General features: G+C 40.6%; 1 protein-coding gene, 1 long non-coding RNA gene and 1 pseudogene across 10 annotated transcripts in view; 2 read left to right on the forward strand and 1 right to left on the reverse strand.

The window, feature by feature from the left end:
• Window positions 1-1,566: 1,566 nt before the first annotated feature.
• The window catches only part of LOC109460864 (uncharacterized), a 56,402-nt gene continuing 33,947 nt past the window's right edge, over window positions 1,567-24,021 (reverse strand). For all 3 annotated transcript variants that reach the window (XR_012494761.1, XR_012494760.1, XR_012494759.1), the window contains 4 exons: window positions 19,402-19,602; window positions 18,903-18,969; window positions 18,265-18,324; window positions 1,567-4,310 (listed from right to left, as the gene is read on the reverse strand). This is a non-coding gene — a long non-coding RNA (uncharacterized LOC109460864). The remainder of the gene's footprint in view (window positions 4,311-18,264; window positions 18,325-18,902; window positions 18,970-19,401; window positions 19,603-24,021) is intronic.
• Window positions 4,564-7,977, forward strand: LOC109460861 (large ribosomal subunit protein uL3m; annotated as a pseudogene).
• Window positions 21,407-24,021, forward strand: part of SLC30A4 (solute carrier family 30 member 4) — a 31,562-nt gene continuing 28,947 nt past the window's right edge. For 4 of the 7 annotated variants that reach the window (XM_074327794.1, XM_074327796.1, XM_074327795.1 and 1 more), the window contains exons 1-2: window positions 21,413-21,645; window positions 21,776-22,280. In XM_074327794.1, coding sequence (XP_074183895.1) covers window positions 21,890-22,280 — 391 coding nt within the window. In that variant the 5' untranslated portion in view covers window positions 21,413-21,645; window positions 21,776-21,889. Of the gene's footprint in view, window positions 21,646-21,775; window positions 22,281-24,021 lie in introns of all 7 variants that reach the window. The other 3 variants (XM_074327799.1, XM_019756650.2, XM_074327798.1) reach the window with 2 other exon arrangements.

Consider the following 24,021-nt stretch of genomic DNA (forward strand, 5'->3'; position numbering starts at 1 on the left):
CCTTCCCCCTAACTGCCTAAAAAAATTGATAGAGGATCTGCTCCAACAAGGGAGCTATCATCACAGATAACTACAGTTTAATATGAACTAGTGTGTGATAGACAGGGAGGAACCTAGCAAGGCCCATTTGATCAAAGTCCTCTCTGTCCCATTGTTAAAGATGGCCCAGCAAACATTTGTTTACCAAATTATTTGCTTTTCCATCCCCATGTGAATTGCTTTCCTGCCCTTTGAAGTCCCAAACCACACCACCTCCACTTTCTCCTTAGTTCAAGGTGGCATATACGCCTCCACTGCCAAATTTGTCCTCGGGTCCCCTATTCTTATGGTACCCTTATGTCTACATATTTAATAAATTTCTTTCTTTTACCTTGTTAATCTGTCTCCTGTTAATTTGATTATTAAATTAACCCAAAGAACTTAAAAGCATATAAGGAAAATTTTGCCTCCCCCACACCTCAGTTTATCTTTTAACAGAGCTAAAGATTTCAAAATGGCATTTTTCCTTTAAAGGTTTTAGAAAAGTCTCTCTTATGTATTCCCGGGGAGGGGGATGGAATCTAATTTAAAATACTTAAAGAGATGAATATAATCTGTCTATATTTCATCATAAACCTAGTAGAACTAATTGTTTACTGTCAGTGACTACTGCAGGATTTTGCCAGTCCTGGTTACCCTCAAACCCATTCCCCACCTTTCCCTGTTAGGCCCTGTATCACAGGGGCCTGTGTTCCCTGGTCCCTGTCAGCAGGCTTCAGCTGGGTTTGACTAGTGGTGAATCCTGGTAGAGATTGGAGGCTGGGAGACTGGAAGGGAAGAGTGAAAGAGGAGGAAGTCTTCCATGTTACTCAGTAACTGCATTGGAATGTGGAACGTGCTGCCTCCAGAACCCAAAGAAGTCTGTGAGGTTTTGTGCTTCCTTCTTAGCAGTGGACGCTATAATTGCAATAACTTGTCCCTTACTTTAGAGGGGAATGTCCTGGTATACCCAGACCACTGGACCTCTAAAAACTTCACTGATGTCGTAGGCTGATGTTGAGCATTTTTCATTTGCTTCTTGGCTATTTGTATATCTTCTATGAAGAAATGTCTATTTAATTCCTTTGTCCATTTTTAATCGTGTTGTTGTTGTTGTTTTATAGTTCTTTACATATTCTGATTATCAATCCCTTATCAGGCAGATATGATTTGCAAATATTTTCTTCCATTCCATGGGTTGCTTTTTCACTCTGTTGATAGTGTCTTTTGATGCACAAGTTTTAAATTTTGATGAAATAAATATTACCTATTTTTTCTTTTGTTGCCTGTGTTTTAGTATCATATCCAAGAAATTATTGCCAAATCCAATATCATGAAGATTTTCCCATATGATTTTTTCTATGAGTTTTATAGCTTTAGCTCTTCTGTTTAAGTCTTTGATCCATATTGACTTATAATTTTTTATATATGGTGTGTAAGGTAAGGGTCCAAATTCAGTTTTTGCACGTGGATATCCAGTTTTCCCAACACTACTTATTAAAAAGACTGCCCATTTCCCACTTAATAGTCGTGACACCCTTGTTGAAAATCATCTAACCATATGTGTGAGGGTTTATTTCTGGGCTCTCTATTCTATTCCATTGGTCTATGTCTGTCTTTATGCCAGAACCACGCTGTTTTGATTATTGTAGCTTTGTAGTAATTTTTGAAATGGGAAATTGTGAGACCTCCAACTTTGTTCTTCCTTTTCAAGATTGTGTTGTATATTCAGGGTCCCTTGAGGTTCCATATGCATTTTAGGATGGATTTTTCTATATCTGCAAAAATTGTTGCAATTTTGATAGGGATCACATTGAATCTATACATCAGTTTGGGTAGTGTTAAACATCTTAAAGAAGGAAACTTTTTGATGATGGACAAGTTCTATATCTTGATTGTGATGATACATGAGTGACTGCACTTTTCAAAATTCATAGAGCTATACACTTCAAATGAGTATATTTTATTGCATGTCAGTTATACCTCAATAAATTGATTAAAAACTTTAAAAAGATATAGACTGGGTGCTGGAGAAGCCTGTGTCAACTGATACCGGAAAAAAATGTGTGGGGGCAAGAAAAGCCTGTTTTATTTGGCCAAAGGATCTGAAAAGGAGTAGCCTAACAAGACAGAAAGCTGAACACTGGCTCACCAGTCACTAGGCCTCTCCCTACTGCATCAATATAACTTTTATCCTCTCTTGATTTTCTTACTGTATTCTCTGAACTTCTGTTAGCTTTTCAACTACCTCTTCTAAGTCTGTCCTAAACCTTATTGTCTTAATTTTCAGTAGGCTTCAGCCTCACTTAAATCATAACCTGGTGCCGCAAGTGACTATCCAACCATCTAAACCCACATCCAAACCACAAGCAAGTTCTGAAATATTCCTGCATCTTCAGGCCTCCTTGTATTTGCTCATTTAGTTCACTCAACATGACCTTCTCCATCCATCAAAATCCTTGTTAATCTTCAAATCCCGGCTGAAGGGCTCTATTAAGCTCCCAGTCAGCATAAATGCTCCTTTCTCTGTTCTGTTTCATTCTGTCCCCTGCACTAAAGCCAAGGTCCTTTGGCCTGAGAATTGAATCTGTTTCTTTTATATGTACCACCTGCCAGTGCCCTAGATAAACTTGATGGGTGAATGAATAATTTGGTCTTCAAATTCTAGGAGATTCCTGTAATTTTATAAAACTCCTACAATTTTATAAAGTTCCTATAGCTTTATAGGGGACACATTAAACATGTGAGAAAAGTAGGGTCCATAAATATGTACACAGGACTGTGGAGGTGAGGGAAGCCCAAATGTAGTAGATACATTAGGTATAGATCTAAATCTCCAGGTATGTTCATGGAAGGAAACCTCGAGATGCTGCGGGGAGTGTTTGGGAGGTATATTGGTGAGGGCGGTGGAGGATACATGCAGATAAAAACAAAAGATTAGGAAGGGTTGGTACACCAGGAGCTTGACGGGGAGATGTGGGACAATGAGAAGGAGTGACCATACCTGTGGGCAGTCCTGACCTTTTGAATAGGTGGTACTTTTCATTCCTATCCCTACCCCACCTCAACTCACACATTCCTTAGCTATTTTTATTTTATCATTGCTTCATTCCATTGGTTCTTGAAGATTTCTTCATAAAATGAAACTACCTCTGGGAAGCACTTAGCTCTAATCAGTTAACATTTTAGTTATGAATTAAGCCAGTTTGTAAAAGAAAAATCCTAAAGGAAATGAGGTATAGTGGTTACTTTTATATGTCAACTTGGCCAGACTACAGTCCCCAGTACCATGTTTCCCCGAAAATACGACCGGATCTGATACCATATTTCCCCCAAAATAAGACCAGGTCTTATATTAATTTTTGCTCCAAAAGGCACATTAGCGTGTATTTTCAGGGGATGTCTTATTTTTTCATGTACAACAAATCCAGTCATGTCATCTTCTTCTGGAACATTGTCATAATGCACTAAATGTGTCCATCTGGCTGACGATCTTGACTGGGGCTTATTTTTGGGGTAGGTCTTATTTTTGGGGAAACATGGTATTCAATCAAACACTAATTTAGGTGTTATAATAAAGGTGTCTTGTGGCTATGAATTAAGTCCATAATCAACTGACTTTAAGTAAGGGAGATTATCCTAAATAATCTAGGTGGGACTGATTCAATCAGTTAAAAAGTTTTAAGAGCAGAGCTGAAGATTCTCTGAAAAAGAAGAAATTCCTCTATGGATAACAGGTTCAGCTGGTACCCAAGAGTCTCCATCTTCCCTTCCTGATGGCCTACCAGTCTGCCTTGCCAACTACCATAAATGTTTAAGCCCATTCTGTGCATTAAATCACCTAATATGTAACTCCTACTGGTTCTTCATTAAGAGTTGGGGGCTAGGCAAAGAGAAGCTTGTATGAAGAAATAAAGGAAAAGGAACAGGCAGCAAAAGGAGTGCTGAAAAGGGAGTTAGTGTGACAATTCTGTGCAAGGCTGACTTTATTTGGGAAAATAAAAGCAAGGCCAGAAAAGACAGGAGTCAGAGGACACTAAGAATTCAGACAGAGTAAAGAGAAATAGAAAAGATGGAGGCTGCACAAACTCACTCTTTAGCAGCTTTAGTTATTGGCAGCAGACAGAGTTTTGACTTTCTAATGGAACCTAGTATCTGCAGACTACATGGAAGTTATCCCTCAGAATAGCACAAGCTCATTTTGTGCATTTCTAGTCTTTCGTGCAACCAGAGAGGCCAATACATACCTTTGCAACTAATGCTTCCAGACTCACCTGCAAAGTCAAAGGCACCTGGAAGAAAAAAACAAAGAACAGAAAGGGAAGTAGGTTCTTTCTATATCTAGCATGTTTTTCCAAATACCATGAATAATTCTGCCAGTTTTTCCAGAAACTAGTACATATTCTAAACTGAGTATTTGAATAACTCACCAGCAAGAATATGATCTAAGGTAGGAAAAAATAAGCTGCTTGGATAAATACACACTTAAATAAGCAAGTTAGTAAAAATATGCCAATGTATATGAGCTTTGAATAAAAGAAGGAAATGACGCTTGACAACTCTGAGAAGGTAACTACATGGGCACGATAAGCAAAAGGAATAAGCAAAAAGTTAGAGATCCAAAACTGCATAGACTGAAAACAGTACCTAAAATTAAAGTAATCATCAAGTGGATGAGAAATATAAAAAGTAAGCTAGTAGGTTAGAATTTTTCAAAGAGAAAGTACATGAAAAAGAAGTTCCATTAAATTAGAAACTCTTTGCACTAAAAACTTCTGAAAGGAGCAAACTACTGATACACACAATAACATGGGTAAATCTCAAAAACATTATGCTGAGTAAAAGAAGCCTACAGTAAAGAATGTATACTGTGTGATCACTTTTACATAAAGTTCTACAACAGAAAAAACTGGTCTATCATGGAAACTAATCAATACAGTGGTTAGTTCTAAGGGATAAGAAAAGAGACTGACTGGAATGGGCAAGATGGAACTTTCTAGGGTTTCCAATGTCTAGCACATGTTGACTGTATGAACGAATGAACTAATGAATGGTGGAAGAACTTGACTATGACCTCAGAGAACTTACTCATATCTCTATTCTATACTAACTCTAACTCACAGCACTATTTTTAAGACACATATTTATAATTCAAGGTTTTTTTTACTTTACAGATAGACAAGTATAGAGCTTTAGCCTTGACAAGTAGGAAAACTGGACATCCACATGCAAAAGAATGAAATTGGACACTTATCTTACACCTTACACAAAAATCAACTTAAAATAAAGATTTAAAATGTAAGATCTGAAAGTGGAAAACTCCTAGAAGAAAACACAGGGGTAAACCTTCATGAAATTGATCTTAGCAATGATTTCATTTGACGCCAAAAACACAGGCTACAAAAACAAAAATAAACAAGTGGGAGTACATCAAACTAGAAATCTTCTGCACAGCCAAGGAAACCATCAAGAATCATAGGTTGAAAAGGCAACCTTTGGAATGGGGAAAAAAATATTTTCAAACCATAAATCTGATATGGGGTAATCACCAAAATATATAAGGAACTCCTTATAATAATAAAAAAAAACTAATAACCCAATTTTAAAAGTGGGCTAAAGACTTGAATAAACATTTTTACAAAGAAGATATAAAAATGGCCAACAGATATATGAAAAAATGTTCAATGGCACTAATCATCACAGAAAGGCAAATCAAAACCACAATGAGATATCACCTCACACCTGTCAGGATGGCCACTGTCAAAAATATAAAAGATAACAAGTGTTGGCAGGATTGTGGAGAAATTGGAACTCTTGCAGTGTTGGTGGGAATGCAAAATGGTACAACTGCTACAGAAAATGGTATAGAGGTTCCTCAAAAAATTAAAAATAAAACTACATGTGATTCAGAAATCCCACTTCTGGGTACTTATCTAAGAGAACTGAAATCAGGATCTCAAAGGTATTAGTATTTCTATGTTTACTGCAGCACTATCACAATAACAAAGATGTAGAAACAATTTAAATGTCCAACAACAAATGGATGGATAAAGAAAATGTGGCATATACGTACAATGGAATGCCTTTGTAAAGAAGGAAATTCTGCAATATGCAGGATGGTTGAACCTTGAAGACATTATGTTAAGTAAAATAAGTCAGTCATAGAAAGATAAATACTGCATGATTCCACTTACATCAGGTATCTAAAACTGTCAAATTCATAGAATCAAAAAGTGGAATGGAGAGGGGAAATGGGGAGTTACTAATCAATGAGCACAAAGTGTCAAGCAAGAAGAATGTTCTAATTGGCAGACAGCTGGCAGGCGGGCTCCCGGAGGCTGACACGTGGTAGTGGCATTGGAAAGCCCTGAAAGCAGAGTGGTGGGGCCCCTGGAAGTACCATAGGCCCTCCACTCCTGCCCCTGCCTATCCATGCCAGGTGGGAGGCTAGTCTGGCACAGACTAACGCCCTGTAACTGGATAGCAGTGCAGACAGCCTGGGTGCTATTCAGGGCTTGGGGAACAGGACAAACATCTGGCTTTTGGTTAGAAGTCTCCACAGCAAAAGTGGTATTTAGTAGGATGACCATCCTTCTGAAGAAAATGTCCCATTTGTTAAGCAGTTGGTCTCTGATGGGGAAAAAAATAAAAAGCCCCATTAGCAAGTAAACTATGTACTCTGAAAGATGAACCACGGCCTATACATCCTTGGGGATCAGGCTCCTCTAGAGTTGGCCTTATCGCACTGAAGCTGCTAATAATGCCTTCATGGACCAGGTTAAAAGTATATGGTCACATGACTTCAGATAAAAAACTGTCACATCCTAAAATATACTCCAAAGAAAAATAGTGGAAAAAATGTCAGCTCTAACTATAGGAGGAAAAACTGTATCACGTTTCCATACATCTATTAATTCTTCTATACTGGAATTTTGCTGAGAATGAATTGCCTCCGAAACAGAAAGTTAAAATGGTTCATGTAACAGATAATGCTGCAGTGAAGCCAGGCATTCCCTCTTTATGCTGCTTACTTTCAACAATGGCAGTATGTGAATGTCACAGCAAAAACTATTGGTAAGGTTTTCAAGGCATCATGAAAAGATGGAATTTAAAGGCCAGCCCACTACTCATGGTCAAAGGAAAACCCACAGGAGACCTGGAACTATTTCAACCAGTGATGTTATCAGAGTCTAGCCTAAAACTAAAATGCCTGGACAAATGGGCAGCATATGGACTGAATGGATGGACACACAGGACAATATAACCTATGCAAATGGCTCCGTATTGGGACATAAAAATTGCTCCATAACAGAGATTCTAAATTGCCTGCATATAAGGATTTCTGTGGAACTCTATCATTCTCTATACATTTTTCCTGATGGAGATGAAGCGGACCAACCAGAAGATTTATGTGATGAAAATGTGTCAACCCAGCGCTCCTTCTATTACGTCTGTCTAAGCTCACTGGACATGGTAGAACCTCCTATATTCTGTGAACTTGGATAAACCAGAACAGTAAGATAACCAGGAACTCTATTCTACTTTCTTACTCACAATACCACACTCGTCATCTTTGTCAAGAGCGTAACTATATCACTCATCCTCCAACTGAATTTTGTTAGGAAAATTACCACTTAACCATATCAGTTAAGTGGATTGAATATGCCAAACTTAGATGGACTAGCAGTTTACATATCAGCAAAATTTCTGTAATTTGTGGGATTCATTCTTTAATTTTACTACAAATTTCCCAACTTAGCTTAAGGTGTGTATAAGTTTAACTTCTTTCATTTGGAAAAAAAGATGAATAAGTTCTAGAGATCTGCTGTACAGCATTGTACCTATAGTCAACAATAATGCACACTTTAAAAATTGTCAGTGGGGTAAATCTCATGTTAAGTGTTCTTTCCACGATAAAATGAAATACAAAAATATCTGAATTGCTAAAAGGATTCTAAAAAATATGAGGGTTACTCAGGACTCCAAAGTGTGGGATGGATAACCTTCTACAATCATCAGATACTGGACTTGGGGATTTAAATCCCACATACTCTTCGTGACATTTGCTCAAAACCAAGCAGAAGAAGGAAATCTAACAACGTTAAAAGGAAACATGCATCAGAGTTTTGGTCAGCGCTGTGGTGCCATCACAAGAAAGAAGTGATTCAATTCATAAACTTCCCTTTTGTAACAATACTAAGGAGCCGAGAACCAGTGAATTTCCTCACTACAAGTCAGTGTAAGACCCTGACCCTTGTACATGACACAGTACAATCACACTTGACTCTTCCATGGCAGAAAAGGAAAGGGAAACACTCAGAATCACTTTAGCTTTGAACCTGCAGAATATTTCATACACATTCATATTCAATGCATGCTCCTTGAAAAAAAATAAAACAGAATAGAGAAGTGTAGGAATATATAATAAACAATAAGTCTCTCTCCTCTCCACTTTGATATCACTTTGCTACGTATCCTCCCAGTTTGGTGTATACATATACTGACCTACCTGCCTGCCTACCTAAAGCACACACACACACACAACACACACACACACACACACGCACACACAATATTATCAAAACCATATCATTCTGCAATATGTTTTTCTTAAAATTTGTATAGATGTACCTCTTTTTTTTCTATTGGCTGCATAGTATAACATAATTATTTAAGCAATCACTCATTGATGGATACTTTTTATTTTATTTCTTTTTTTCTATTTTAATTTTTTTTTAATTTATAGAAGTAATACTTGCATGTTTTTAAAATTCAGACTCTACAGAAGTGTCTAAAATGACAAACAAAAGTCTCCCACCACCCATCCCCATCCACCCCACCACTCCCACGTCAATTACGCAGAGGTTTTATTGTTTTTGTTTTAAGTTCTACTGTTGATTGCCATTGAAACTGTATGTAATATATTTATACCTCTTTTTCTTGATTTGTAACTATAGATATTATATATTGACTCCTCCTGATAAAAAATTTGGAATTTCTGGTTTAAATGAATAAATTCAACATATGAATGAAAACGAAATATGGCATTTGGCTATTGAATGATCTCAATCTCCTGCTCATAATGAGTCACCTTTTGTGGTAACACAGTGTGGTTGCTACAAACAAGGTTTTAATTATAGAAATATAGTAGTTTAGTAATAACTTGGATTTAGATACAGATAAACTCCTCCAGGAGACAGAATTCCTCAGCTCATATCATGGTCCTCCTGCCAATTAACTCTGACTACAAACACAGTACTTACCCTCACAGTGCCCTAGTGTCTTATCTGTTCACATAGGCATAACAACTACCTTACAGATCTTTAAGAGGATCAAATTAAATCATGCCTTTGAAAAACAACTGGTAAATCATAGAGGTAGCATTAGTGCCTTTCCCTTTAGCTATCTTGGTCATTCCTGCAGCTGGTGCTAGCCAAACAGAGAGTTGAACAGACAGGTCAAACCGCAGTCAGGAATCCTCTTCATGCCCTACTGCTTCTCAGGTTTCAACCCGGAAGAGATCTGACAGAATGGGGTTGCCGCAGGAGTGTTAGCTGAAGCAGCAGCTTAGAGGTCCTGAAGCAAAACCAGAAGAAGGAAGCAAAAGAAACTGACACCTGTTGCCATTGGTGGTAGCAATGGAGGCACCAAACCATCCCCCACGCCAAGCTTGGAGCAGGATTTAAGTGCCTGACATGGGGACGAGGTGTGCGATGGGAGAAGCCCGTGGGGGCAGGCGTTAGATGGCTAAGGCTCTGAGACAGTCCCTGGAACTAGATCCTAGAACAGAAGAGCAGAAGAGGACAGAGGAGCTCCCAGCCACAGATGGCATCATGACATGTCCTGGGTGACTGCTACAGTCCCAGGGTACAGGAGTCACATGTGAGAGCTGAGACCCAGGAGCCTCCGGAGCCCTCACTCTGCACCCTTGAAGTGAGCTTTCAGTCTCTAAAAACGATCTCTCAGGCACTAACTCATCAGTAGACACATGGGGAAAGTTCTTTCTGTCATTAACCTAAACATGCCGGTAAGAATACAGCTGCTAGAGGTCTCCTGTGGAGGGCGGCACCTCACAGTTCTGGAGGGTGCACCCCCTCATTGTAAGAACAGTAAGTTCTGGTGGCCTCGGGCTGATTAGGTTTTAACTGTGCTATGTGCTGGATAATGGACAGCCCATCTGAGACATGGCTGGGATGGGGAGGGAACAAGTGTGAGGTCCCCCTCAAGATTTGCAATGAGAGAATTAGCCATCCTCTGAGAGCGATTCCAGCAAAAGTTAAATCCAAAGGAAGGAATCAGTTATCTCTTAGAGTTAAAGCAGGAAACTGAGTAAATGAAGAGTTTGGGTGTGCTCAAAGATATTCTGGGAATATTCTTAGGGAGGTGAGAGTTTATTGGAGTCATAATTTAGTAAGCAGAGATCAAATCAATTGTTTCTGGAGAAAGACATGGTAACAGAAACAGATGGTTCACTCATTTTGTATGGTTAATAGAACAGTAATCTTTTGTATAACACGTTGGTATATTAATAATAATATTAATAATAATAATAAGTATAACAATACAGAAGTGAGGTGATGCTCTGGATTTAGACACAGATAAGGTCCTACAAGAGCACTGGAAACAAAACAGAAAAACAAGAGCATTGGACTAGGAGCCACGATATCAAGCTTCTATCCAGCATAGGGCAGCTCAGGGAAAGCCAATGTCTCTCTCAAAAGTCTGATGGATCAGAGCCCTGCCCAGTGCCACAAGAAGTGGATCTCCTTGGTGGAAATGACCTCAGAGCATGGTACCATTAAGCTTGGATCCTAGGGCTAACTCCCCTTGCGAGTATTCTAGATGTACCCAGCAGTCTTAAATCAAATTAGCTTTCCATGTTGTATTCCTGCTTAAGGTAACTTGAATATCCAGTCCACCTATTTTATTTCTCTCTACAAATCTTATCATTTTCTTTATATTTCTAAATCTTATACTAAGAAAAATTTCAAACATACAGGAGTAGAGAAAGTAGTATAATGAATATCTATAACATATATTACATATAATAAATGGTATAAAATATCCACAAACAGATTCCATCATTACCAAGATTTTCCCAGACTTGCCTCACTAAAAACTAAAATATTTTAAAGCAAATGCTAGACCCAAGTCATTTCATCCCCACTTAACTTCAGTATGGGTCTCTAAAACACGTGTGCATTTTCTTACATACCCCTAATATTCTGCTCTGTATTATTATTTTCTGGGAGCCAGGTCAAAGGGAGATGCATGTATTCTCAGGGTGCCAAAAAAATCAAGTTTCTGACTCTGATGCACAGTGAACTTACTGAGGTAAATGCCACTCTGAGGACGCTTCTGGCCACCAGGATCCCTCTGTCTGAACATGACTTTAATAATTGAACTACAATTCAGGTCCCCTCACTTCTCACACACTTAAGTCTACACACACTCATGTACACATGCACACATGAACACACACACACACACAAAGAAAAACTAAGGGGAAGATAAAGGGAACCTCTTCTGCACAGTAAAACAGTCAGTCACTGTAGCAATTCGGGTAGGCTATCAAGATAAGTGGAGATGCTACCTATACAGAGAACACAAAAATGCAAAAGTAACATCTATGCTGACTTGGAAAAGAGTAAAATGAGAACATCAGAGAGCTAGGAAAGTACCAGCTTATTGAGAAGGGAACTGAAAACCACAAGGCACCAACAAAGGCAGTATTTCATGCCAAGGCAGAATTCTGCTGGTTCTACGTCATCACTTCTACCTCAGTATGAAAGAATCTCATGAATCTTCCCCTGCCTTCCCCAGCATACCCAGTGTCCTCCTCCTGACCGACAGGCCCAGGGCAGTGACTTTATGGGAAGTCCTTCTCTTTCCCTTCCTTTCTCTCCATTTTCCCTACCACTACACCTCCTCCCCAAACGCCTCCTCCACTAACACTCCAATGTCTTAATTTTAAAAACTAGGACACATTTCCTTGGCTTACGGCATATACAGTACATAGCACAGTATCTGCTATACAGCCTTTGCTATGGTCTGAATGTTTGTCCCCTGCTCCCCACCCCCAATTCCCATGTTGGAATCCTAACGCCCAATGTGATGGTGTTTGAAGATGGAGCCGTTGGGAGGTGATTAGGTCATGAGGGTGCAGCCATCATAAATGGGACTCGTGCCTTATAAAGAAGACGGCAAAGAGTTTCCTAGTCCCTTCTACCATGTGAGGACACAGTGAGAAGGCGCTGGCAATGAATAAGGAAGAGCGTTCTCACCAGAACATGACAATGGGGGTGCCTTGGTCTTGGAACTTCTAAGCCTCCAGAACTATGAGAAATAAATTTCTGTTGTTTATGTATCATCTAGTCTGCGGTATTTTGTTATAGCAGCCCAAACAGACTAAGACAGCCTGTTAAATATTGGTTGTATGGACAGATGGATGGTGAGTGGTTTAAATGAAAAGGTAATACTTCAAAACCTATCTTGAATTCTGATGGAACTCTAATATGACACTGAAGGATCATTCACCAAAATGGCATCCAGTCATAATAACTGGCTGGTTAGAAAATGAGAATGTGACATATCCTCTCTACCACCAACACCAACCACCAAGTATAAGAATGGAGGAAAATGTCAGAGTGGAAAAATGATAGGCTGGGACAAACCTGCACATCTTGACTCCACCATTTTCTATCTTTCCCTTCCTTCTTTCCTATCTTCCTTCTCTCCTTCCTCTTTTCTTTCCTTCCCTCCTTCCTTTCTTCCTTCCTTCCCTCCTTCCTTCCTTTTTGACTCCACATTTTCTAATTGTGTGACTTAGAACAAATTATTTTATAAATTTCATTTATCCCATGTACAAAATGGGAATAATAGTGTCTACTATGTAGGGTTGTTATAAGGATTAAATTAAATAATGTTTATAAGGATCCCAGCAAAATGCTTGACACATACTGGGCTCAAAATATTGTTATTTTTATTATACAATAATATTTATTATCATTAAGATAAATATAAATCTGGAGAGAACCTGGGAAGTTATGGTTTACATGTGAAATAGGCAGATTAAACATTTAAACAAAATTAATTTCAGAGAAGGATGGCAGGATAGTATCTTTAAGGAGAAAACTTGACAAATTTAATTTTTGAGGAAGTAAATAGCAAGTAAGTAAAAGGAAAATGCTTAATATTATCCACCTTGAGACCTTAATTAAACTTTTGACAGGTTTCCAAAGAGAGGCTGAAATAAAAGCTGCTTGAGATTGGAATGTTTTGTGAGGTAATAAGGAACTCGCCTAGAAGGAAACACAATAGGTGAGGCCTGTTGGATTCCAGTCAGGGGAGGGAACTAGGGGACCCAAGTGACAGTTCCTGGGAAGGCAGATGATGTATGAAGGGCATGGTAGTCACATTTCTAACTCTGGATTTCTCTGAGGAAACAGTGCAGTTCTCCTCAAGAAGGTGGAGTCCTGTGCGCTTATGGAATCTGGGCAAGTGGTAGGTAGGCGTCAGGCAGCCATAGAGTTGACATCAAAGAGAGGAAGGGGGGAAGGGGTCTAACATTAATCTAACTAACTGGAGCAAGCCATGAGCCAGGCACATTATCACATTTAAGTCACCACAGCCCAATTACAGTAGTTATTACCTCCATTCTACAGAGAAGGAAACTGAGGCTCAAGGAGATCTGTAATTCATCCAAGTTCGCACTGCTAGTAAGGGCAAGGGGCTGGCATAGACAGTAATGTCCCAGCCAATAGACTGAGGTCTACTGTGGTTCTGATTCCTCTGATCAACAAATGCCTATTGAGCATCTACTATGTGCCAGGCGCAGGGCTAGGTGCAGGAGATACAGTGGCACAGAAAGCCAGACAGTTCCCCACTCTCATGGAGTGTAAAGTCTAACAGGGGTGTTAGAGGGAGCCATTAGTCCAATAATGCCACTAATGAAGATCAGTTACAAAGCAAGACATGAGTGCATATAACAAATGGACTCCTTGAGATCTGGTGCATGATGGGTGCCATGGGGATAGTGGTGCAGGTGCTAGAGTTTACCTAGAATTAACTATGTAAAGGAGTGGTGAACAAAAGTATTTCAAATGGAGCAACTGCACATAGAATGGCTGTGCTCAGAGCCCCAAACAACGCAAGCTCAGTGTGGCTACAGCTCAGTTGGCAGAGAGGGTACAGATACAGTCAGATTTTCATTCTGAAAAGTCCAAGGTCTTTTAGCAGGAGCCACTGGGAGTCTTGGGCAGCCACAGGCAGAGCCCTCTGATGTGTCGTGGGAGCCCAGCTACACCTCACCTCTCTGAGGACAGCTGGGCTAAATGTTGCTGCCTTAATGGCATGTTGGGAAGCAGGGATCCTGGAATCAAGTACAGAGGCTCGAGCATCTGTGCTAGGATGGGGCTCACTAAGACGTGTAAAGATCATCTGGAGGAGGAAGTATGTAGTAAAATCTGTAACAACACATCTAATCAGTGATGTGCCTAGATCAGGGTCAGCACACCATAGTCCTTGAGCCAAAGCCAAATCCTGTGCCTGTTTTTGTGCAGCCCATGAGCTAAACGTGGTTTTTACATTTTTAAATGGTTGAGGAAAAAAATGTAAAAGAGACTAACATTTTGTGACTCATGAATATTATATGAAATTCACACTTCAGTGTCCATAACTGAAGTTTTATGGGAACATAGCCATTGCCATTCATGTACTATCATCTATGGCTGCTTTCACAACACAACAGCAGAGTAACTGCGACTGACATTGGGGTATTGCAGCAAAGCTGAATTGTGTATTACCTGGTCCTTTATAGAAAACTTTTGCCAACCCTTGGTCTAGTCAGAAGAGCCTATAAATCTGACCATGTGGTCAGACAATAGACAAACGAGCATTAGTGGAAACAAGTGTAAAGCAATGCACTTTGGGATAAAAATATCCAAATTATTGGTAAAATAAAGACAGGGCTCTGAGTTGTGAGGTCACAACTTGGAATTTAACACAACTGAGAGGACTAAAAGCAGCTAGAATAATATCAAGAGAATTTCCTACCCTAGACTCTAAAAATCAGTACACATGGATGGCGTTTGTTATCTGCAGACTTCGCCTAATGGAGCCTAGAGAACGATTTCAGGAAAACTAGACAAAAAGTCAAGTAAGAGGAAAGGGTATATTATTTTGCATTTTCACTTTAAAATTATAATAGATATCAACAGTCTGCACGTAATGTAGGGGAAAACCAGAGATGAAGATTTAGAATTTGGGATATGTATATAGGACTCCTGGGGCGTGGGATAGCATCAGACTGAGTCTTATCCAACACTCTAGCACCAGTGCCTAGTTTCATGACTGCATATGATAAGCATTCAAATATTTGTTGAAGAAAGAAGGGAGAGAGGGGAGGGGAGGGACGAGAAAAGAAAGGAGGGAAACGGGGGAGGAAGGAGGCAGGAAGGGGGGAGTTGGGCAGAATCTACGGGGTTTGAAGGCTGAACAGGAGTTAGCCAGATGCCAAGAATGAGAAAGAGCCCCCCAGCAGAGAAATAGGAGCACAAACGGCCGGGAGAGGCCATGAGGCTTGGAACAATGTCATTTAAATCTCCCAGTCACCTTTGCTCTAGTTCTAAAGTAACTTGGTTTCTTATACACTGGTCCTGTGAAGGAGGAATCCAGGGCAACAGGAAAGGTGTATGTATCCCCCAGGATAATTAAGGTATCAACCACACAGCAATACACTCAGTCTCTCCGGGCAGTTTGGCATACACTGATTTCCCCAGCCTGAAGCTCAGGTGTAGTTTCCATACCTGGAATGCTACAGAACTAGCTAGCCTGGGACCTCAGTGGCTCTCACAGGGTCATGCTGCCTAGCATGTGGCTGGCCTCCCTCTTGGACACCTCTGACCTCTTCCATTTCAGTGTAACAAGAGTCACATCCAGAGAACTCCCTGAGAACATCCAGTACAGTGTGCTGCAGGGCCTCAAAGGAATAATGTCTTTCCCAGTTAAGATTCTCTCCCTGCCCAGCAAAGACTCAGCCACTATCAAGGTTCCAGAATCTGTTCTTGCTGAGAGGTAAACTCATCCCAGTAAACTGAAAGTCCCATGTCCTGGAAATCCCTCGGTCCCAAGTAAACCAGGACAGTTGGTCAACTGCCAGACAAGTTCCTCATTTACAATGGGCCTCTTATCCTACTGTTCCCTAGGCCTTGCCTGAGTCTGCTCCAGAGTTTCTCCTCACGCAAACCACTCAGAATATTCAGAGCAGCTCCTTCTGGGTCAGGGAAGGAGACAGTATGGGCTGGGTGGGTCACTGGGGATAGGGTTGGGATCAAGGAGACCAGGAGACTGAGAAGGGGTTCCCAGGGAACCTCAGCTGTTGAAAAGCTGGATCAAAGGCTTCTGTCTTTTACCTGGTATCTGAGTGTGTTTCTGTATATGCAATGAGGATTAAACAGTAGTTGATATCAGGTAAAACTGAGAACATTTATAATGTTTGGAGATAATCGAGAACTACGAAAGAACTGCTTTAAACCCTATTTGCAAATGAGCAGAATGTGAGTTATTCAAATATAAATAACATAGGCAAGTAAAACTTTGGTCAGTAAAAAGCCAGCTGTAATAATTACAGTAATTTATATCTAATTACCATGTGGCATAGTGATTATGAGGCATTATTGTGTCCTGTAAATCATACACTAAGATCTTTGTGATTAGGATACTAAGTTTTAGTCAGTCATGTGTGCTCTGTAGTCAGTTTAAAGCCATTAAAGGTAATTTAGGTTGGCCTAGTCTTGGGTTTTTTTGCTTCAGGGAAAATAGGGGGTTAAACAGGAGGTGAACTTGTTACATTTGGTTCTGAGGGGACCAATATAAAGATACTTTAAAAAAATTAGTGTCATCTTTATTTATTAAGGGATTCTGAGGAAAAACTCAAAGCACTCTGTAGATTTTAATCTAATTAAACCTCACAATAACCCCAGCAGGGGTTCTTACACAATAGCCTTCATTGTTTAAAGCTACCAGTTGTTAGAGGCCACAAAAGAGTCACTTTGTCTGCAGTAGCTTCTCTGTCTTGGCTTAACTCGTAAGTGTTACAATATTCTTTGAAATAAGTCTGGTATAAATATAAACTATTAGTGTATTAATAAACTCCAATCATCATGAGACAGAATGATCTCACCATGAAGAATTTCTTAGAAATGACCTTACACACCAGCTTAAAGAAATAAAAAAGTTTGTTAGAGGAAAATTTGAATTTATGGATTAACTCTCTATGACAAAGATATTTTCTTATATTAATCCATGCGGACTTACAGGACTCCTGCTATGAGTATGATGTTAGGTGCTATGGACACAAAAACAGCTTAGGATAGAAATGAAGTAGTCATAACAGTAATGTGTGTGGCAGTGATCAAGAGATCTAAATAAGAGCATGTCATTAATAAACCAAGAACTGGAGTTTAGCAATCCTAAGAAGGGATAGATACAAGTGGAGGAATCTTGATGACCAGCATTTTCCAGGACCCTTGTTTTGCAGTTTGGTACAGATAACATGGTCTTTAATAGCTCTCTCTAGTAAAGTAGGTAAGGGAATGCTTTCTTTCACATATAAAAATTTCACTGGATTCTGATAGTGTCCCTATGAAATAGGTAGGGCAAATATTATTTTCTACTTTTACAGACAAGAAAATGAGCTCAGCAATAGTACACTGCTAGGGATTGCAGTGAATGGATGGCAAAATTAGCAGCTGAACCAAGTTCTCCAAGTTCTCAGGTGGTGCTCTTGTCTACAACGAAGCATTTCCAAAGTCAGGCTTCCACCCTTATCTTTAAGTTCTCCCAGCCCAGCTACCATCTCCAGACTCCAGGGCTGATGTGCTCAGTCCTTAAACCCCTGTCCCAGCTGGAATCTCTCATTCCTTCTCCTTTCAGCCAGACATGGTTAGAGGAATCCATAGGAATGTTTACTTTTAGAACTAAGGGAAGACAAAAACAAAGTATGAAAACACTACTTTGATTGAGTAGGTTTCGGCTCACAGGTTTGCCTGACAGGATAGATGGACTCTCGGCCAGAGATTCTTTCCTTTATCTCCTCCCTGTCCAAGAGGTAATTTGCCTGTCCTGGGATAATTCTCTTATCTATTTCGGGTCCTTCTTCTTCTCCTCTGGAGGAGGGGTTAAACTGAATCTCCAGCTACTCTGTTACCAGAGTTATCCATAGACGGAAGAAATGATTACACTCACCATAGTTGTGTATCACATCAGTAGCCCTTGTTCATATGCATCCAATAGCTTTCATCCGTCCTAGAAAAGAGAAAGGAACACATTCCAAAAACATCCTATAAGAACCTACATACTCCAATAGAGAGAGTTCTCAGGATGAGGAATATGCAGCATTTGAACCTGACAACTAAGCGGCACCTTTTCCCATATTTCAATTAAAAAAAAATTTTGTTTTCCACTTTGTTTTCATCTCCAAGAGAGATTTCACAAGAAAACTGAAGCACAAAGAGGTTAAATCATTTACCAGAGATTATATGACTTTTAATGGTAAAGCCAGGCTTCAAATACAGTATGATTGCAAGACCCATGCTTTGAATCACTACGTTCTTCATAGTGATGTTGTAAGAATTAAATGAGCTAATATAAGTTAGGTCCCTTGCATAGTGCCTGGCACATAAACAAGCCTTAAGTAAATGTTGGCTGCAATATTATTTTTAGCATTGTCATTTCTTCCAAGAGATGTCTGGGCCAGAAAACAGATTTTAACATAGGATATTTTGCATCTCCTGCAGTTAATTGCCCCATGGTATGTTCTGTGTCTTGCAATTGAACTGACAGGCCTCTGCTATTACCTAAACAATCTGTGTATTATGAGTTACCTGGTTAAGTGATGGGCTAAATGGTTGGCAACTTTTTCATTTTCCCATGCAAAAAAAGCTCTTCATACTGAAAGAAACATGAAGTATCTTACAAAAGAATGGTATACTGAGCAATAGCTAGCAGAACTATAGGCAGTACCCAGATTATAAATGGATTATGTTTCAAAAGTTCATTTGTCTATTGTTATAAACGCTGAGTACATAGAAATAAGGTTGCAAATAGTGGTTACATTCCAAGACTATTCACAGAAGTCTTTTTATTCAGCACATTTTAAAGCTCAGTGATAGAAATCATGCCACTAACCCAAGGGCAGGCCTATGAATGAGAGCCTATATGATTAAAGAATAAGAAAAGTGTCTTTCCTGATACAATGGAAAGTTGACATAGAGTGTATTAGTTATTTACTGCTGGGTAATAAATTACCCCAAAACTTACCATATTAAAATAATGCACATTTATTATCTCACAGTCTCTCTGGGTCATCTGGAAGTAGCTTACCTGGGTGTTTCTGCCAGGGAGCTCTCATGAGGTTTCAGTGAACATGGCCAAGGCTGCTGTCACGGGAAGGCTTAACGAGGGCTGGAGGATGCACTTCCAATATGGCTCACTCACATGGCTGTTGACAGGAGGCCTCAGTTCTTCATCACATGGACTTTCCTCATGACCTGGTAGCTCTGGCTTCCCCCAGTACAAGTGATCCTAGAGTGAGAACAAGAAGGCAGCTGCAATGCCTTTTATGACCTAGTCTTGTAAGTCATACACTGTCACTTATGCCAGATTCTATTCATTATGGGCCATAAGCTATTCATTAAGAGCAGCCCACACTCAATTAGAGGAGGAATTAAGCTCCACCTCTTGATGGGAAGCATATCACAGAATTTTTGGACATATGTTAAAATCACCATAGTTTTTGTTGTCCTCCCAACATTTCTCCAGGTACTCAATGATACAAAATAGTTAAAATAAATTGGGATGCAGAACAGCAATCCTTCCCAACAAAGTTTACTGTAAATACTCAAAAAAAAAAAAAAAAAAAAAAAAAAAATCCATGCTCTGGCCTCATCTTTTCTTGAAAACATCTATCCCGTTTCCTTAAATGGAATCTCATTTGAAGAATGTATACTAAAGAGATAGTGATCAAACTCTTGAAATATTTGCTTTATTCATTTGTCTCTCTCATTAGAATTTCAGGCAGTATAATAAACAAATAAAAACCAAACAAATAATCTACTCCCAAACTGGGTAGATTATTTGGGGTTAGGAAAGCAACCTTCAGTAAGCTCTCTCCATTCTTCTGATAATGACCTCTGTGCCCTGATTATTGAATATTCTGGGTCTTGGGAACCATGGGATCTTTGATCCAGATATCCTAACCTGACTCCCATGCCTGCAGCTCTGTAGGAATATTGTGGGCAGTCAAAAGTGAGGGATGGCCCTAGAGTCCAAAAGTTCTTGCACCTGAGGCATGTAAGATTCTAAGTGTCATCGGAATCTTTGGAGGAAAATGATGTTTCATGTGACTTTTTATTGTACTTCTTGTAACTTGAAATTTGGTAGTCCATGTAAACTTTTGTCAAAATACATTTACAAACACTGGATAAATAGGAGTGTGCACTACAAGTTAGGGGCTTCATCTATAAGATTTCTCCTGATAGTGTTGTTGTTGCTGTTGTTTTAAATCTTATTTGAGTCTTAACCCCATTTGAGAATATGATGGTTAAGAAACTTACTGAATAAAATACATATACCCACAAAATTTTGCACAAAATTTAGGTCTCCTAAATCCCCTAAAACCCACCCAGGGAATCACTAGGGATGGGGATAGTAATTGTGATTCATTTTGCCATTAAAATTTAGGTCTAAATTAGAAGCTACTACTCAGAACTTATTTGAATTATGTGTTTAGTTAAACAGAACCAAAGGCCAGAACAAATAACTTTTATTAGATTTTCTGTGCTTGGGTTCAGTCCATATCGTGAAAACTTGGAGGCAAAAGGAAAGAAGAGTAAGCACACAGAGAACACCACATATTTGCTGAAAAACAACAGTAAATATATATCAGGACACAACTGCTTACGACCATAAGCCTTGCCCCTCTCCAAGTTGACCTGACTGTGCAGCAAATTTTGCCAACTTGCCAGAGAGGCAGCAACTAGAAAGCGCTACATTGGTTTTCGGCCGAGCCTCCGTAACCAAGATCCGACCCAAGATTTTCCCGAGGCCCTCCTTGGGTGGAGCGAACTCCCGGCCACAACGCTGTCCTGGGCGGGACCGTTCGATTCTACCCACTGACCCTGCGGACCCCAGTTCCATCTGTCTCACAACAAGGAGAGTGGCAAGGGTCGGGCCGCAGACTAGGGCTTCGCCAGTGAGAGTCCCCCGGGCAGACAAGGACCAGCAGGACCGGCTGGGGTACGCGGTGTGCGCCCCTGCCCCGCCCCTCGCGGGCGCCCCAGCCCTGCGCTAGGGCCTGCGTATCCCCGCGTCGACCCCTCCCTCGCGCGCTTCGCCTGCGGCTGCTGCGGCGCACGCGCGCGGCCTCGCTCAGGGCAGCGAGAGGCGGCGGTCACGGGCGCCGGGCTCCGAACCTGTCAGACCCGCGGAGCCGGCCTGGAGCTGCGGGCGCTGCAGGCGAGAGATCGGCCCCTCTCTCCCGCGGCTCCGGGCCGAGCTGTGCGACCCGGCCTGACCAAGCCGGCCGAGGGCGGGGAGATGAACGGCGGCCCCGCGGCAGCGCCCCAGGTAGACGCGCCGCCCCTTCGCGGAGCCCCGGCGCCTTGGAGCCGGCCTGTGTCCCCTGCCGCCCTGGGCTTCGGAACTTGTGAGCTCTGATGGGGCGCCTTTAATTTATAACGTGTTCCGTTTTCCACAGGATGGGGAGGAACGCGCGGCAGTGCCATCGAGAACTGGCGCTCCGGTGAAGTAGGAGCTGCCAGCCGTCCGCCTGCACCGAGCCGTTCCGCGCCGCGGCCGCACGGCCTCTGCGATGGCCGGATCCAGCGCGTGGAAGCGTCTGAAATCTCTGCTGAGGAAAGATGATGCGCCGCTGTTTTTAAATGACACCAGCGCCTTTGACTTCTCGGACGAGGTGGGGGACGAAGGGCTTTCTCGGTTTAACAAACTTCGAGTTGTGGTGGCGGATGATGGTTCCGAAACCCCGGAAAGGCCTATTAACGGGGCGCACCCGGCCCTTCAGGCCGATGATGATTCCTTACTGGATCAGGACTTACCTTTGAGCAACAGTCAGCTGAGTTTGAAGGTGGACCCCTGTGACAACTGCAACAAACGGAGAGAGTTGCTGAAGCAGAGAAAGGTGAAAACCAGATTGACCATTGCTGCCGTTCTGTACTTGCTTTTCATGATTGGAGAACTTGTAGGTGAGTTGTGTTGCCAACTCACTTGACATTTCCATTTGTCAAGCTTTAGTTACACGTGATTTGAGGTTTAAACTTTCTTTTTTAGGAAGCTCGTTATTTATTAAGATACTGATCTCTTGTGATGTGAAAAGGCCACAGTTCCAAAGTGCAGATCAACCTAAGTACAACACAAACTTATTGTATAATATCTTCATTGTATATCATGTAACTTCCTCTTTTTTAAAAAAAAAAAAAAATCTGATAAAACACCAGGTTAATTTTTGCAATGTTTAAAATAGTAAATGATGCTAAAATTACTTGGAATCATACATTTTTACAATATGAAGGGACCTTGCTGAACACCTGCTCCACCTTCTTTCTCACATAAGGAATCTGAGGGCCCAGAGAGATTAAGTTGTGAGGAAATTCGGTAGTAATGGAAGAGCCACACCTACAGTACCAGTTTCCTGATTTTTTTTTCCCTCTACATTTTACTTAAGTGGTCTCTTTATATTATTTTCTTTTGGATTTATATCCAAGAGATTTGCAAAATTAAATACTACCAACTAACCTGAAAGCTTTTCATTATAAGGAGGAACTGAAAGAAAGCAGAAAATGGCTCCCCCAGGGTTTATGAACTTGGTTTTATTTTCCATTTTTTAAAGTATTTTAAGTAATACATTCTCACTATAAAATACATTCTTTGTTTAGAAATGAATTTCACAGTCACATTACTGTGACTGCTAACTTCTCAGTGACTGTTTACAAAGTGACATTAAAGTAGGGAGATCATTCTCCCATGTATGTTGTCTCTCAATGATGAACCATGATGAGAACAGAGGTGGCAGTCCAGATTTCAGGTGCTGGTTGGAGGTTAAATGTAGGAAAATTGTATATATTTCCTACCTCATTTCATACCACTCCTCCCAGTACTCACTTCAGCCAGGTTGGCTGCCTTTCTCTACGATTCACAAAGCTCTTTCTTGCCCATAAAGCCTTCATACTGGCTGGTCCCTCTACTTCAGTGGCTTTCAAAACAGCCTGGCATGTAATGGTCTTCCAGGGACCCACCAGACGGGTCAAATAGTGACAATTCTCTGAGAACGGGGCTTTTAAGGAGCTCCAGCCCCATTCTATCCCTTACAGTGGCTTCCAGGCTGAGATTTTGACTGTGATTGCTGCTTGTTGGTTTCAAGGCTACTGAAAAGCTGGAGAGGGGAGATAGGTATAAGTCAAGTTAAAATGCCACAGAGCTCACTGTTCTTACCAAGATTCATCCATTTTCCTTGAATAAATGCTACTTGTAACAGCCTTTGGTTAATTTCCAGTGTTCTGAAAAAGCTGACTGGGACAATTTTTGCCCATGTTCATAGTGCTTTTATGGAGGAGATGATTTGCAGAGGTCCTTACTCTGCTATTTTTGCTAATGATCACCAACATGTGGCTCTGTAAATTTAGGTTAATTAAAATTAAATAAAAGCATTTCAGTTCCTCAGTTGCACTAGCCATATTTTAAATGCTCAACAGCCACATGTGAACATTTCCTTCACTCCAGAAAGGTCTATTGAACAGTGTGGCTTAAAGGTGTTCTCACTTTATAGATAAGTAAACTGAGGCTCAAAAATGTTAAGTAACTTGCTCAGAGTCTGTGAGATTTCAAAGCCTCATGTTCATAACCACCAAGCTGTCTTGTCTGTCAGTCATTTCTAGCTTTTTCACGTCAGGGAATACATAAAAAATGATATTTGTATAGAGTACACCA

Source organism: Rhinolophus sinicus, linkage group LG03 (genome assembly GCF_036562045.2).
Source record: "Rhinolophus sinicus isolate RSC01 linkage group LG03, ASM3656204v1, whole genome shotgun sequence".
NCBI lineage: Eukaryota > Metazoa > Chordata > Mammalia > Chiroptera > Rhinolophidae > Rhinolophus > Rhinolophus sinicus.